General features: G+C 41.0%; 1 protein-coding gene across 5 annotated transcripts in view; it reads right to left on the bottom strand.

Annotated features, from left to right (window-relative positions):
• PRKAG2 (protein kinase AMP-activated non-catalytic subunit gamma 2) overlaps positions 1-13,859 on the bottom strand; it is a 257,853-nt gene that overhangs the window by 44,727 nt on the left and 199,267 nt on the right. For all 5 annotated transcript variants that reach the window (XM_075212151.1, XM_075212152.1, XM_075212153.1 and 2 more), the window contains one exon: positions 3,810-3,861. In XM_075212151.1, coding sequence (XP_075068252.1) covers positions 3,810-3,861 — 52 coding nt within the window. The remainder of the gene's footprint in view (positions 1-3,809; positions 3,862-13,859) is intronic.

Here is a 13,859-nt window from a genome sequence, read left to right as displayed (position 1 = left end):
CTTAAAATAAAATACAAGATCAAATACCCCGTTTAAAGGGATGTTAACCATTTCCCACTCGTATTAAAAGCGCCTTCCCCTCAGCTAAGGATGGGCTTCTCCCTGTTACTCCATACATAAAAATAAAAAAGACAAGTTACTTTGTAAAGTAAGTTTCCATTTCAAACATATAAACAATGTGATCTCTCAGCTCAGAATCAAGTTGCGCTCCAAGTGACATGTTATGCATCTAGTTCAGGGAGACATGACAGCAAACATAGATACGTATATACTGGTGAGTATATAGGTTCCCATTATAACTATTTTACAGATAATTAAACCACTATAATAAGTAGTCCTGTTGAATATAACAGCCAATATATGTTTTACGGGTACAATTTTACAACTCCGGTTATAACAATCCTCAAGGCTATATCCAGATGGGGGAATAAAACAAAATAGACAAAAAACAAGACAAAAAAACAATACAAACAAAATTCCTCTTTACATTTTTGAAGTTACATTTCTACCCAAAGAGGACTATAGCATTATATCTGTAATTTAATAGGTATGGGAGTGGCACTGGAGTCTGGGGGGTGCCTGTGATCAGGCCGCAAATCCCATTCTATGGCAAACCGCAAAACAGTCCACAAGAACTGCCCCATATGGAGAAAGTGCAGAGCAGGGTTTTTTGGGGTTTTTTGTTTGTTTTTTTACACAGGGGCAGAACCACTGTTGGCACTATTAGCCACACTGCAGCTCCTACTGTGTATTGAACATGCTTCGGGCTTCTTTAAACATTATATGCAGTTCTATGTCAGATGATCAGATCCATGCATACAATGATGCACAAGACTAACGTGGAAGAGTGGTAGGGATTGTAAAGAGTCATACAGGCATTAACAGAACCTCTGCAGACAGGTGGTCCTCCCCCAAGTTATAGGCTGTTCCCCATCTTGCTGCATCAAAGAAAGTGGAAGATGGGGAAGTCCCCATTTCCCATAACATTTGCTTTTCTAGAAACACGTCAAATATTCTCCAAATTAGAAATAAATAAATCATATAAAATGTGTGTACCCTTAAACTGTGCAGGTGACTTACATTGTATGCTCTGTTTCATTACAGTTGTCTTTTAAACGCCTGCCTACATGTACCCTTATTGGTAAATGTACTGAAGAACTTTAAGCTTAGGGCTTTTATTTTCTTTGCTATACCATTATACAACTCAACATAGAAGAGGGAACAATTGTCTATAAAAAATAAAAATAAAATAAATTTTATCCAAACTACCCATAGAGTCCAATACGGTAACAAAACAACAAAATGTTGCATTGCACAACAACTTAGAGAAAACAACAACATGGAATTAATGAAGGAAATAACACCCTGTCACTATGGTCCTTTAGAAACACATGAAGTGCAATGTGATTTGGGAAATATAACAGATTTATTTTTATATTTAAAAAAATAAATAAAAAATTATTGGTTTAGGATGCACCTTGTAAACACAGAATAAAAGTACTAACTAATGCATGAATCACTAATCTATTTTTTTTTACTTTGTGGTTGTCTGATGTCATTATTACAAGAATAAAAATGTATAAAAATATACTGCTGTAGCATCTAAAGTGGCTTCTATAATTTGTTAATAAGTAGGTTACAAAGTTTACTGTTCATAAAACTGCCATTGTCCTTCTTTCTGACCCATAATTCTCTTATCTGCTCCAAAACCTCTTCTGTCAACATTATGTGTAATTAACACTCTCACAATACAATGGCTTGTGGAGGCCCAGTGGAAGAGGCAGATATGTGGGTGCAGCGACCCGGAATGTCTGAATATATCTCAGAGGACAGGCCATAAACTTATATACATTTGCTTATAGTCCGTGCAGAGAGAACAAAACTATGGCTAGCAGATGCTAGCCTGCAAATATGACCAAGCACGAACAAAACCAGGAGTGAAATACATGACTTAACACATTGCAAAATACCAGGACAGGTCCAGCAAGTGATGGCCAGCATGCTCCAGAATAAATCATTTGTGTGTTTGAAAGCGGTTTTCACATCAGACAAAATGGCCTAAAAATAGCTCTCCCATATAAAGTGTGCCTTGAAAGTGCAAAAGTCATTCTGATGAGAGTAAAGGCCTTCTGTGGGAATACAAATAGCTTTACGACCCTATGCTAAACAGAAAATGCATCCTAAACACACCTTCCCCACCTCTTCCATATCTGTCAAATAATCTCACAATGCTAAATTTCACATCCCCATAGATGCCACTATCTTGGCCTGCAAATCCTTCTGCTTTGCTGTAAAAACAGGTGCATTAGTGGCATATGCATTGCAGAAGCCACATGCACACACGTTCATAAAAAGTGTTTAATATTCATAAATATGACCATCGGTCAACCATTCATATATTAATAACATGTACAAGGAGACCTCATAGGGTACATTACAGCTTTTTATATAATAATGGTGCTTCACAGAACTGACTTTCTTTTTAAAGAGCAGGAACCAGTTATTGAAGGTTGTTATTAGCACCAAATGCAAATGATCTTCATAAATCAACTACACTGCTTGAAACCACTCATTCAGTTAATAAATTGTTCAAGAAAACAAAAGCTTAGTTACATCAATACTGAAAAACAAAAAACAAAAGGATCAACTTACAAAATGATAGTAATTTGTAATATGCACAGAGATATTAATCACTGGTGCCATACAGCACACAAGATGAAATAGGCAACCAAAATAGCTGTGACATTTTCAGTTTATTTTCTGTCACACTACAACTAGTTGGAGCACTAAAAAAAAAAATCCCACAGGGTGATAAATGTTGATTCACTTCTAAGGTTCCAGCATTGTCAATGACATCACTGCGCATAAAGCTGTTTAGATAAGTTAGCCACTAACTGTACACTGCAGGGTGATTCTGTCTCTTGTGTAAATCAGAATGGAGAGAAGACACAGAAGATTATTCCCACAGACTAACATTTATTTCACAGCTATTAACTAAACATTCTCCTACAAAACTGCTTTGGTTCACACCATTTCCATGTTATCTAGAGTACAAGCTTTTCACACAGGGATACTCCCCAACCCCTCTCCCAATACTTGATATTATGTGGGATGTTCAAATTATTTACCGCTTTCTTTACATGTTTTTGTTTTTTAAAACAAACAAACATCAAACTTGATAGTGAATAGAAGACAAAAGCAGCCATGTAGGTTAGAGTCATAAATTATTCCAACAGCAGGGAACCCAAGGATAATATAAATCAGTCTTCCCACTGATTCATAGAGCTGGTATAATTTATGACTCTAAACAACACAATTACCAAAAAACATAATTTCATAGTAGTATCTAGTATCTTAAATGACATATAAACATTGTATTTGTTTGCACAGTATTACAATATTTGTGCTTTGATGTTTTACATACTAATAAGTCACACAGATATTACAGCATAGAATACACAGCACATAACTAAACTCTACAAATAAGTGGGAACATCTGCATGAACAGTAAAACCGTGGTCTGTTAATTCATAAGAGACCAATCTGGTACTTGGCCTGTATGTAGGCCCCTCTATTAATAAGGCTAATCAGATAATCAGGGCTATTGCTGTATAATGCATGTAACAATGCATCAATCAGCACAGGGAACAGGGCCCCTGTCTGTCTACCCTGCCTATAGCACACACATCACACCCATGTACCTGGATCCAGCTGAGACCCAGTGATGACAGGCAGAAGCAGCCCAGGTGAGGCAGATATACATTAGCTGTCATCAGGTGACAGATGTTGTAAAAAAAAAAGTCTCCTACCTTCATCTTCTAGCTCCAATTTCTCCAGCATGCCTCCAATGGTGCTCTGAGCCTGTGTGGGGAGAAGGCAGAGAGAGGGGATGAGCATTCATGCAGGGAAGGAGGAGGCAGCACCAGTTCTTGTCTCCGCTTCTCCCTCTACAACACACAACACTGGGGCAGCCCTGTCTGGAGGAGGGGGCGGTACCAATCACTCCCACCTTTACGTTCATTAGGCAGCTAAGGAATCCGCTCCCTGATTGGTTCGTGGCATTAGGTGCGTTGACCAATGGCTGAGAGAAGTGAGAAGTTTTCCGCCCCTTCTCTGCAGCGCACAAACAAGAGCTGCCGCCGGCTGTCACTGTGGGGCTGAGGGGGTCATTCACCAAACTAAGATAGTGGCGTCTGGAGTCTCACTCCCAGCTCCACCCTAATGACAGTCTCCAGACAGGGCGTGTAGTCACCAGCGTAACACACATTAACCTGAACACTCTCCATCCCCCGTTATAATGTTCTGTGTATGTAATAAGGAACTAACAGCCGCTCATACTGTGGGCTAGTGAGTGTACAGATCAGTGTAATGTGGTATACACAACAATGTTATCTCTATACACCTAATATATGTTATCTACCACAGGGTGATGATGCTCAGTTTCTGCTCCCTCACTTATTTTCCAATTGCAACTGCTGAGCTGAATAAATTAGTGCAAAAAGTCATTAAACTCAGTTAAATCAGACTGTTGTATGTAATTGGCAAGGATCATGAATTTCCTCAGACACCAGTTTCTTACACTAAGGAGTATGTTTTGGGATGGGTGATGGCTGGTACTCCCAGCAAGCAACATATATTCACAGCAGAGGCTGGGGAATCTATTATATGGAGCCCTTCAAAATTTGGGGTTTTTTTTTTTAATATGTCAGTCATCTGATTGGGGTTTGTATAGTGGCCACCAAAGAGGGGGTCTTCATTGTATGGTAGCCATCCAAGATGGTCATTCACTGTATAATCACAAAAAATACATCTGTTTAATCATTGGCCACTAAGGGCCTGATTCATTAAGGATCTTAAATGAAGAGGTATCTTGTTTCAATCTCCTGGATAAAACCATGTTACAATACAAGGGGTGCAAACTAGTTTTCTATTTTGCACATAAGTTAAATACTGACTGTTTTTTTATGTAGCACACAAATACTTGATAGCTTATTTGTACACTGAAATCTAAAGTTGATATTTGTGTGCTACATGAAAAAACAGTCAGTATTTAACTTATGTGCAAAACAGAAACTAGTTTGCACCCCTTGCATTGTAACATGGTTTTGTCCAGGAGACTGAAATAAGATACCTCTTCATTTAAGATCCTTAATGAATCAGGCCCTAAGCTACCAGTATGTTGTATTCAGTAGCTAATAATCACAAGAAAGCGATCCCTTTGTATAAAAGGTCTTCACTGTAGGTCCTCCTCCCTCGCTCCATCCATCTCTCACCCAACCTGTGCTCCTTCAAACGGGCACTTAAAACTCACCTGTTTCTTAAGGCCTACCAACCATCCACTTAACCTCTCATCTCTTCAGTTCTCCCCTTTGCCTCACTGGCTCCCTTCTGTGCCTGATTCTGTCCACCCTCCCTTAGGATGTAAGCTCGTATGAGCAGGGCCCTCTTTCCTCCTGTCTCCATACCTGTTCTTCCACTCCGTCTCTACTGTATTTGCCTGCCCGGAGTTTACGAAGTATTGGTATTTTATGTGTAATGTTCTGTACTGTTTTGCCCTGTATGGTCTACTGTTTGTACTGTGTACGGCGCTGCGGAAACCATGTGGCGCCTTACAAATAAACGATAATAATAATAATATACCAGGAATGAAAAAGAGACCTATTTCGTATGTAAGCCAACAGTTGTCTATTTGTATACAAGATGCTAGAAACAAAGTCATTTTTATAAATTAGCCACCCAAAAGGGATCTCCTTAGTATATTAGCCACTTACACGGGAATTCATGCGATGTGCCGCTGGACATTGAGGCAATATCTGTTGGCACACACTGTCATCCAATACAGTACAGAAATCTCCCCTCATTTTCCTTCACATCTCTATGGGATATGAGGGAAAATGAGCGGAGATTGAATTTCCCCCTTAAAATAGATCTACATTGTGTACTAGCCACCAGAAATAGGTCTGTTTATAAGCTAGTCACCACCATGGGTTTACTTTGTATACCAACCACCAGAATTTGATATTGTATAGTGGGCATCAGATGTGTAGCGTACTAGGAACTGCATACTAAACGCTGAATACTGATGCGTACAATAAGCTTAATATACTAGACTCTACTAGTAGAGGTGGAACTAGCGAGCTTTGGGTCCTGGTGCAGGGAGGAGGGACCCGGGGCCCACAGCTCGCTAGTTCCGATCATCTGCATCTGCCCTCATTATCTTCATGGGCCCCGGTGAACCAATGGTAATTCCGCCACTGACTACTAGGTGTAATGTGTTGGGGACTGTTGAATATCATATCCTATGGCCTCTATGATAAGTGACAGAGAATTTTGGCTCAGGGAGCTGGGGAGGGAGGACCTTATGAGAATGATTAACCCATACTTGCCTACTTTCAGTAGGCGACGTCCGGGAGAGTGGTGTGACTAGAGGGCGGGAGGGGGTGGGGCGCCTTGAATGGCGTCATTTTGGCCCAGCCCCCACAAGCAAAATGTCGTTTTGTCGCGGGGGTGGGGCCAAAATTACGCGATTCTCTGCGAATCGCGGCATTTTGCCAAGGGAATTGCTGGATGCGGGAGAAATGCCAGCTCTCCCGGGAGTCCGGGAGACGGACCCGAATTTCGGGAGTCTCCCGGACTTTCCGGGAGAGTTGGCAAGTATGGATTAACCTCACTAGGATGTGTGCATGCCCTCCTCCAACAATATCCCCAAAGGGGCAGCACGCAAATCAACTGCCCAGAGGCAAATGTGGAGGAAAGAGTGGAAATGCAAATCTTTTTTCTTCCCTTATGTTTCTCTACTGTGCAGTGCATGTATGAGCAATTGCACAACTTGTTTGAGCACTAGGCAGACACTTTCCCACTGACGCCACATCTGCTAATTTACATAGCCACTCCCCAGATATGTGCATGGAGTGTATTGTGCACCACTCAGTTCTCCTCTTACAATGTTTATGTTTTGTAGAAAGTGGCTCTGGCCCTTAAATGTTGCCAACTATGTTTATATAATACTCAGAGCAGTTAAATGGAGTCTGTGATACAGAGATCATTATAATGTTATCTATATATTAGAAAATGCATTCTATATAAATGAGAATTTCAACATGGCCCCTTACATTGGATACAAAACATAATACAGCAATGAAAGTGAGGGAGACTTTTACGACATGTGAAGTATGCCCCAGTCCGAAATGATATAGATAAAACCCTGTGGTTGTAGCTTGTCTAATATAGCCGTGGCTTTATAGGTTGGTGTAAACTGTTTTTTTTTTTTGCCTAGGGTCATAGGCGTGCAAGTACTTTTACTGGGCTTTAACATGGAGACCCCCTGGTTTACAATGCAGGTTCCCTATGCCTAGTTGCTTAACAATACAGGCACTAGATGTCTGGTGACTTTACAATGTAACCAACAAATCTGGCTATACAATACAGACCCTTCAATCTCTGGTGATTATACAATGGATATCCCAAAAAACTCTACTGGCATAATAACACAGACCCTGTAATCTATTCTGGCTTTACAATCCAGAACACAGATCTCTGGTGTTGTTAAACTACAAAATCTCTATATATGGCTATACAATGTAGACCCACCAAGTCTCTGTTGGTTTTACAATGCAGATCCCTATCTGGACCCCAGATCTCTGGTGGCTTTACAGTGCTCACCTCCAAATCTCTGGTGGCTATACGATGCTGATCTCCAAGACTCTGCTGGCTTTACAATGCATATATTTGGTGGCCACACAATGCGGAAATACCTGTCCTTCAGTCCTTTGCTGCCTCTATGTGGCGCTCTGGTTTGGCTGTGCCTGGGTGCTTACAAACCAACTTGGCAGACCCCGGCACTCTGATTGGTGGCTAGAACTGTCCGTTCATCTATCAGATTAATTGGAACTCCCTCCACTCTGTTTGGTGAATGGCCAGCGCTGCTCACCAATCCAATGAGTGCCAGGAGCCATCTAGTGGGTATGACAGATTCCTGATGCAGCCAAAGTGTTGCTGGGTGAGAGAAATATGACCTCCTGTCTCCCGGTCTCTTGAGAAATTTAAGAAATTAGTAGTAAGTGGGGCAATATGAGACCAGGCACAGGGTAAATTTAAGTAGTCTTCCCAAAAATGGGAGATTTTACAGCCCTTATTTGCTATTGTAGTTACCTGGGCTGAATTAATTAATAATTTAACATTTAAAACATCCCTCTCATCAGTTATTTAATTCATTCCAAGCAGCTGCAACAGTAAGTCTTAAGTTCAGGAACTCAGCATTTTGTACCTGGTGCAATTGGGTCATGTCAGTGGGTCGGTAATAAATAGCGCAATATAATGCAGTCTATGTAATATGCACATCAATATAACGCAAACAATAATATACATGCAGTATCTCTGTGGTGTATATGTATATCCTATAGAGAAGTATTAAGTATTTTTGACACTGTGGAGATACTTATTACCAGCTATTTGGCACTAACAGCATGCCCCCCCCGTGCATTCTAGCTGCAAGTCACAATATATGACGTTCACTGTATCTGCTTTTGCATAAGAAGTGTTTATGATCTATGTCTTTACCAGTAATCAGTGTTACAAAACTGAAATGAATTAAGTTGAAACTAATTTTCTCACTGTTTTATTGATCTTCAATAGCTATGTGTGCAAGTATTTTGTATCTGAACAAGAGACTAGCACAGCAGGTGGATCTCACTTAGTGGTATCTTTTGCTTAGTTCATTAACTAGCCAGCCTAAGGCTTTCCAAACTGTAGACAACACTATCCGCTGCTTAGTAATAAGCTTTAGTGTTCCAGCTTCTCTGCATGACGTTATCCATCTCCTGTGCATGTATAAATATACAGTGAGAGTGAGAGTAACTGTACTGGCAGGAGCATGCTCACTGTGCTTCTGGAAAACTTTTTTGTGACATCATTAAACTATCGAAAGTCTGCCAATTTTCAACAGATTGGCTTTCAATGACCACGAGTCACAGGATCTTCAGTTCACACACATGGGCATCATGTGCACATAGGCATCTTTAATCCATCTGTGCACTTTGTTTTGTGTTAAGTGGAGAGAAGCAGAGCCTGATAAATCAATATGCTGATCACGCTGCAGACTGGGCGCTGGTTCCTGGGGAGGAGCAGCGCCGACACACTTTAACAATTTATTTATTTTTTTAACTTTTTTTTGAATGTGTTATATTTTTTGTCTTTCAAATGCTGACAATCGGCTTCCTCAGTTATCAAGCCGCCTCTGGTCTCAAGGGGGCAGCCGACTATCTGTGTGTGTGTCTATATTAGGGAATTAGACTGTAAGCTCCAATGGGGCAGGAACAGATGTGAATGAGTTCTCTGTACAGCGCTGCAGAATTAGTGGCGCTATATAAATAAATGATGATGATGATGATGACTATCACTGTATCCAATCAAGTTGAGGCAGGCAGCTATCAGCAAATTCCATGCTGTAAGCTGCCCTGCCAGTGTGGCTGGGGACGCTCCTTAATGAGGTCTCGTGACCACACTAAGCCCACAGACTGTGCCTGCACAGACAGGAGAGCTAACAGTATCGGATTTGCTGTTAGTTGCCTTTCAAGAAGAAAAAAGTGCGGAGCCTGGAGAGAAGAGGATCAGAAAGAGAGCAAGGTAAGTGCTGTTTGTTAAATATCAGGAGGGAAGAGGAGGCAGTGATACATTGGCTGTGGATGGGGGGGTGACTGGGGGGTTATGAATTGGCTGGGGGTGGGGTTAAGGAATTGGCTGCATGGGATTGATGAATTGGCTTGGGAGGGTTAATGATTAATGAATTGGCTGGGGAGATGGGTAAGCAAATGAGTGGCTGGGTGGGTGATGATATGGATAGAGAGGGTCATAAACTGTCCGGTGAGGGTTTATAAAAATGGCTGTGGGGGGGAGTGAATTGGCTGGTGAAGGGTGGTGCTGAAACAGATTAAGGGGGCATGATGCAAGTATGTTAGCCTAGGGCGGCTGAAAACCTTAATCAGGCCCTGGAGAGGAGAGGCAGATGCTCACACAGAAATAATTGATTCCTTTATAGAGATGTTGGTGTTGTGCACAGAGGTACTTTACCAAATTAACAGGAAACGTGGTCTACTGTTCCTATTCATGTTCCGTCACTTGTTTTGGTCTACCGGTCATGTGCACTCTATCTGTGTCTTGCTCGCCATAGAGATAAATGATCTCTGTGTGATCAACTCTCTCTTCTCCATTCACCTGTTCAAAATTGTAACATCTGAAGAATTACGTTTGGCTTGTCAACATCTTTATACTGCAAATTAAGTATTTGCTACATTTTTGCATTGTACACTTAATACTGGCTAATTTTATGGATATTATTTCTGCTGTGCTACAAAATGTAAGCAAACAAAATATTTTTTATTACACATACTTTTTATTTTTTAGTTTGTTAATAGTCTGCTGCTTTCAATACTGTAGACCATCCGCTACTCATGCAAAGCCTTAGCTCAGGCCTGGCCAACCTTTTCTTTTGTCTCTTTTGTAGGTTCTGCCTCCTTCCCACTTTCTCTATTTTGTTGTCTCTTAATACTTCTCAAAACCAATTTTTTTTTCACTACCATCTTTATACTTATAACACCCAACTCTACACCTCCTCATGTTATTCTTTTGTTGACCAAAACCAGAATCTATCTCTCAGCTGTCTCATTGTCTTCTGTCTACCTAAAAACTAATCTGTCTAAGCTCCTTTTGTTCCCTTTTCTGCTATCACCCTGATACCTCAAACCTTTGTGTGAGCAATGTTATCATCACTACCAAACTATAAGCCTGCTGTCTTGGGGTTACATTTGATTCTTACCTGTCCTGCACTCCCTACATTCAGTCATTTCCAATCATGTCCTCACTAATGACAAAACCACCCCTACAACATTAACTTATATCCTCAGCAGCCCGAGAGACATCCTTGCTTTGAAACGCATAGCTGAGTGACATGGTTATCCTGGTCAACCCTTGTTCTGATACCAGTGTGTGGTGAGGAACAGCCCATAGTGTCTTAATGGAATGTTACGGGCACATGATTGTAAGGGCAGTATTTTATACTTTATTATCGTTATTAAACACACATTGAACTATTGTTGTATCCAACATTCTCCCTGTAACTCTGACTATATTTTTGCACCTGTGTGGAGGTGTGTGAGACTTTCCTGTTTATTGTGGATTTACATGACGTATCTTCTGGAATACAGCCAGTGACTGTAACAATAATTACTACTGATAGTGTGTGTCTATTTGTATACAATTATATCCATTGGTTTGGTAGATAACCCTATGCCCTATGCACCTTATTTACACTTCATCCACAACAGTTATTCTACATCCTCCTGCCTGTGCCTGCCTGTGATACTGTCTCCATCAATATCTGTTCCTCAATGCACTATATTTCTGTGCCTGCTTATAAATTAGCTAGGTGACCAGTTCATACAGCTTTGTTCAAAACAAGTGCTTCTATCTTACGTCTCATTTCTCCTTTAGATTGTAGGCTCTAGCGAGCAGGACCCTCACCTTCTGTTTCATTGTTGTTTTTACTGTATTTGTTAAAATAATATTCAGTTTGTATTTTCCCATGATTGTGTAGCAGAGTGGAATATGTTGGTGCTATCAATAATGATCACAACGTCTGTGTTTGAGATCAATCCACTACTGTGTAGTTACCTCAATCCCTGGGAATCCACAATGACTTGCAAATCACTAGATGCACCATTTGCAAGCACTGGAGGAATGCAGATTGAGGACTGTAAGCATGCAGTGGTCTGATACATCTATGGCAAAGTCTTGGCATTAGTATGACTTTCTTACATTCCCAGTTACAGGACTTTTTTCGGGCTACCTCCCTCGCACAATAAGACTTTCCGCTAGTCTTCAAACCTTCAAGCGTTCTCTGAAAACCCACCTCTTCAGGCAAGCTTATGATATTCCTCAACCACCAGCTTAATCTCCCTTGGTTACCCTATTACCAACCTCTACACAGCTAACACAAGACAACAGTCCTCTGACCAACATAGTTTTGTAACTGAACATACAGCCCACTAAATACTTTGTAACCTTTGCGTTCTAGCTGGCCAAATATGCAAAATGATGCAGCACTTACCCTTGTGTACCAAACCATTGTTCCATGGATTGTAAGCTTGCGAGCAGGGCTCTCTTACCTCTCTGTATATAATACCCAGTATTCTTTTATTACTGGTTGCTTCCAATTGTAAAGCACTACGGAATCTGCTAGCGCTATTTAAATAAATAGTGATGATGATGATGATGATTGGATGGCTGTGACACCTAATCAATCAATTACTGATTTCACCTTCATGGGTTTTTTGAACGTCCAGTCTTCTGGCAATGAAAGCTGTATTATTACCACGTACAGTTCTGATTATCAGGCAACGGTGGAGGTCTCATGGACTGGGGTAACTTGGGGGAGGATAAAACTCAAACACAGATAATGTGGTCATTGGACCAGATTTTGAACCCATTCATTATTATTGCTAAAAAGAGTAAATAGATTTGACTTAGATCTATCCCTTAGAAAAATAGAATCATTCTGAGGCAACTGAGAATGTAAAACCTGAATATTTCTTCATTTGCTAAGTGCACATATCCATGTGGCGCATTCCAGGCTGCACACCCTATCCCAGTCGTTGGACATGAAACAGTAAACACAATCTAGCTAGCTCTATGAGTATGCAGATACTCCTGAAATTGTACATAGTGGAAAGAGTGAAACCTCACTTGAAAGTCCAACCATCAAGCACTTTAGTACCACTTCTTTCAGTCATTTACATGTTTGCGTTTTTCCTCCTTATGTACTGCTCAGTTTATCCTCATTGGGGGACATGTATATGCACCAATACTAACTTGCGTGATTCTGGCACCTAAGATCACCTCCTGAGCGGGCGGGACAGGGGAGTGGAGGGAATGGGTGCTCTAACATTGGTCGAGTACAGTAAGGGTGAGTTTACACAAATACAACTTATGTAGACCTGCAAAAACACAGATATACAACTGTTATCTTTTGTATCTGCTGTTGGGTGGTGCAAATTCTTGCTGATGGCGTAAACCAGGTGCATATGCTGCTGATACAAAGGCGGACGCATATGGGGATGAGTACGGCTCTGCATCCTAGCGGAAAAACTATTGTTTTGTGCTTTCTTTTTACTCCCATTTTGTGACAAACTCTGCACTAGCCCCATTATGTCTGAAATTAAGTATAAGAGTGAGGGAAACATTGGGACTGTTATTATTACATGTGTCACTTTTTTTATTTGAAGGTTTATTGAAGTGCGTCTAATGCAAGTAGAAGGTGTAAAATGCATTCCATTAAAAGTCAAAGGTTAGATCCAATCCCAGCACCCTAGAACTGCCAGAAGATACAGTCCTCTTGTGGAGAGAACAGGCTGTGCACCCTCAGCAAAGCAGGGAACCTCCATACAACCTTCCCACTTCATTATCTCTTAAATTATCTTATCCTGCAAAACATATCTCATTTTTTTCATGCTAGTGCAAAAGTAGGTGCACACTTGTGCCTAATCCATACTTATCAAAGAATGTCCCCAATCTGCCCTACTCCTCTCATGGCAGTTATAAACTTTATCACCCACAAGGATGCTGCCACCTTGGCCCTTAAATCACAGTGAAACAGGGTGATTTACACAGAGCACAATGTCCAAAAGAGCACTGACGCTGAGGTTCTGCACCTTGATGAGAGAGCCTTCCTGTGTCCTGTATCACGAGTGCACTGGTCCTTCCCCTGATACCTGTCTCTGTCATTGCTCCTATGATCTGCATTCTCCCTGTGTCCTAGTTTTCTCTTGTACTGAAGGTATATGCAGAGCTGTGTAGTGAGGAAAGGT

This window comes from Mixophyes fleayi, chromosome 5 (assembly GCF_038048845.1).
Source record: "Mixophyes fleayi isolate aMixFle1 chromosome 5, aMixFle1.hap1, whole genome shotgun sequence".
NCBI classification, from domain to species: Eukaryota; Metazoa; Chordata; class Amphibia; order Anura; family Limnodynastidae; genus Mixophyes; species Mixophyes fleayi.
The sequence above is the reverse complement of the archived record's forward strand: the minus strand, read 5'-3'. Positions and strand labels throughout refer to the sequence as shown.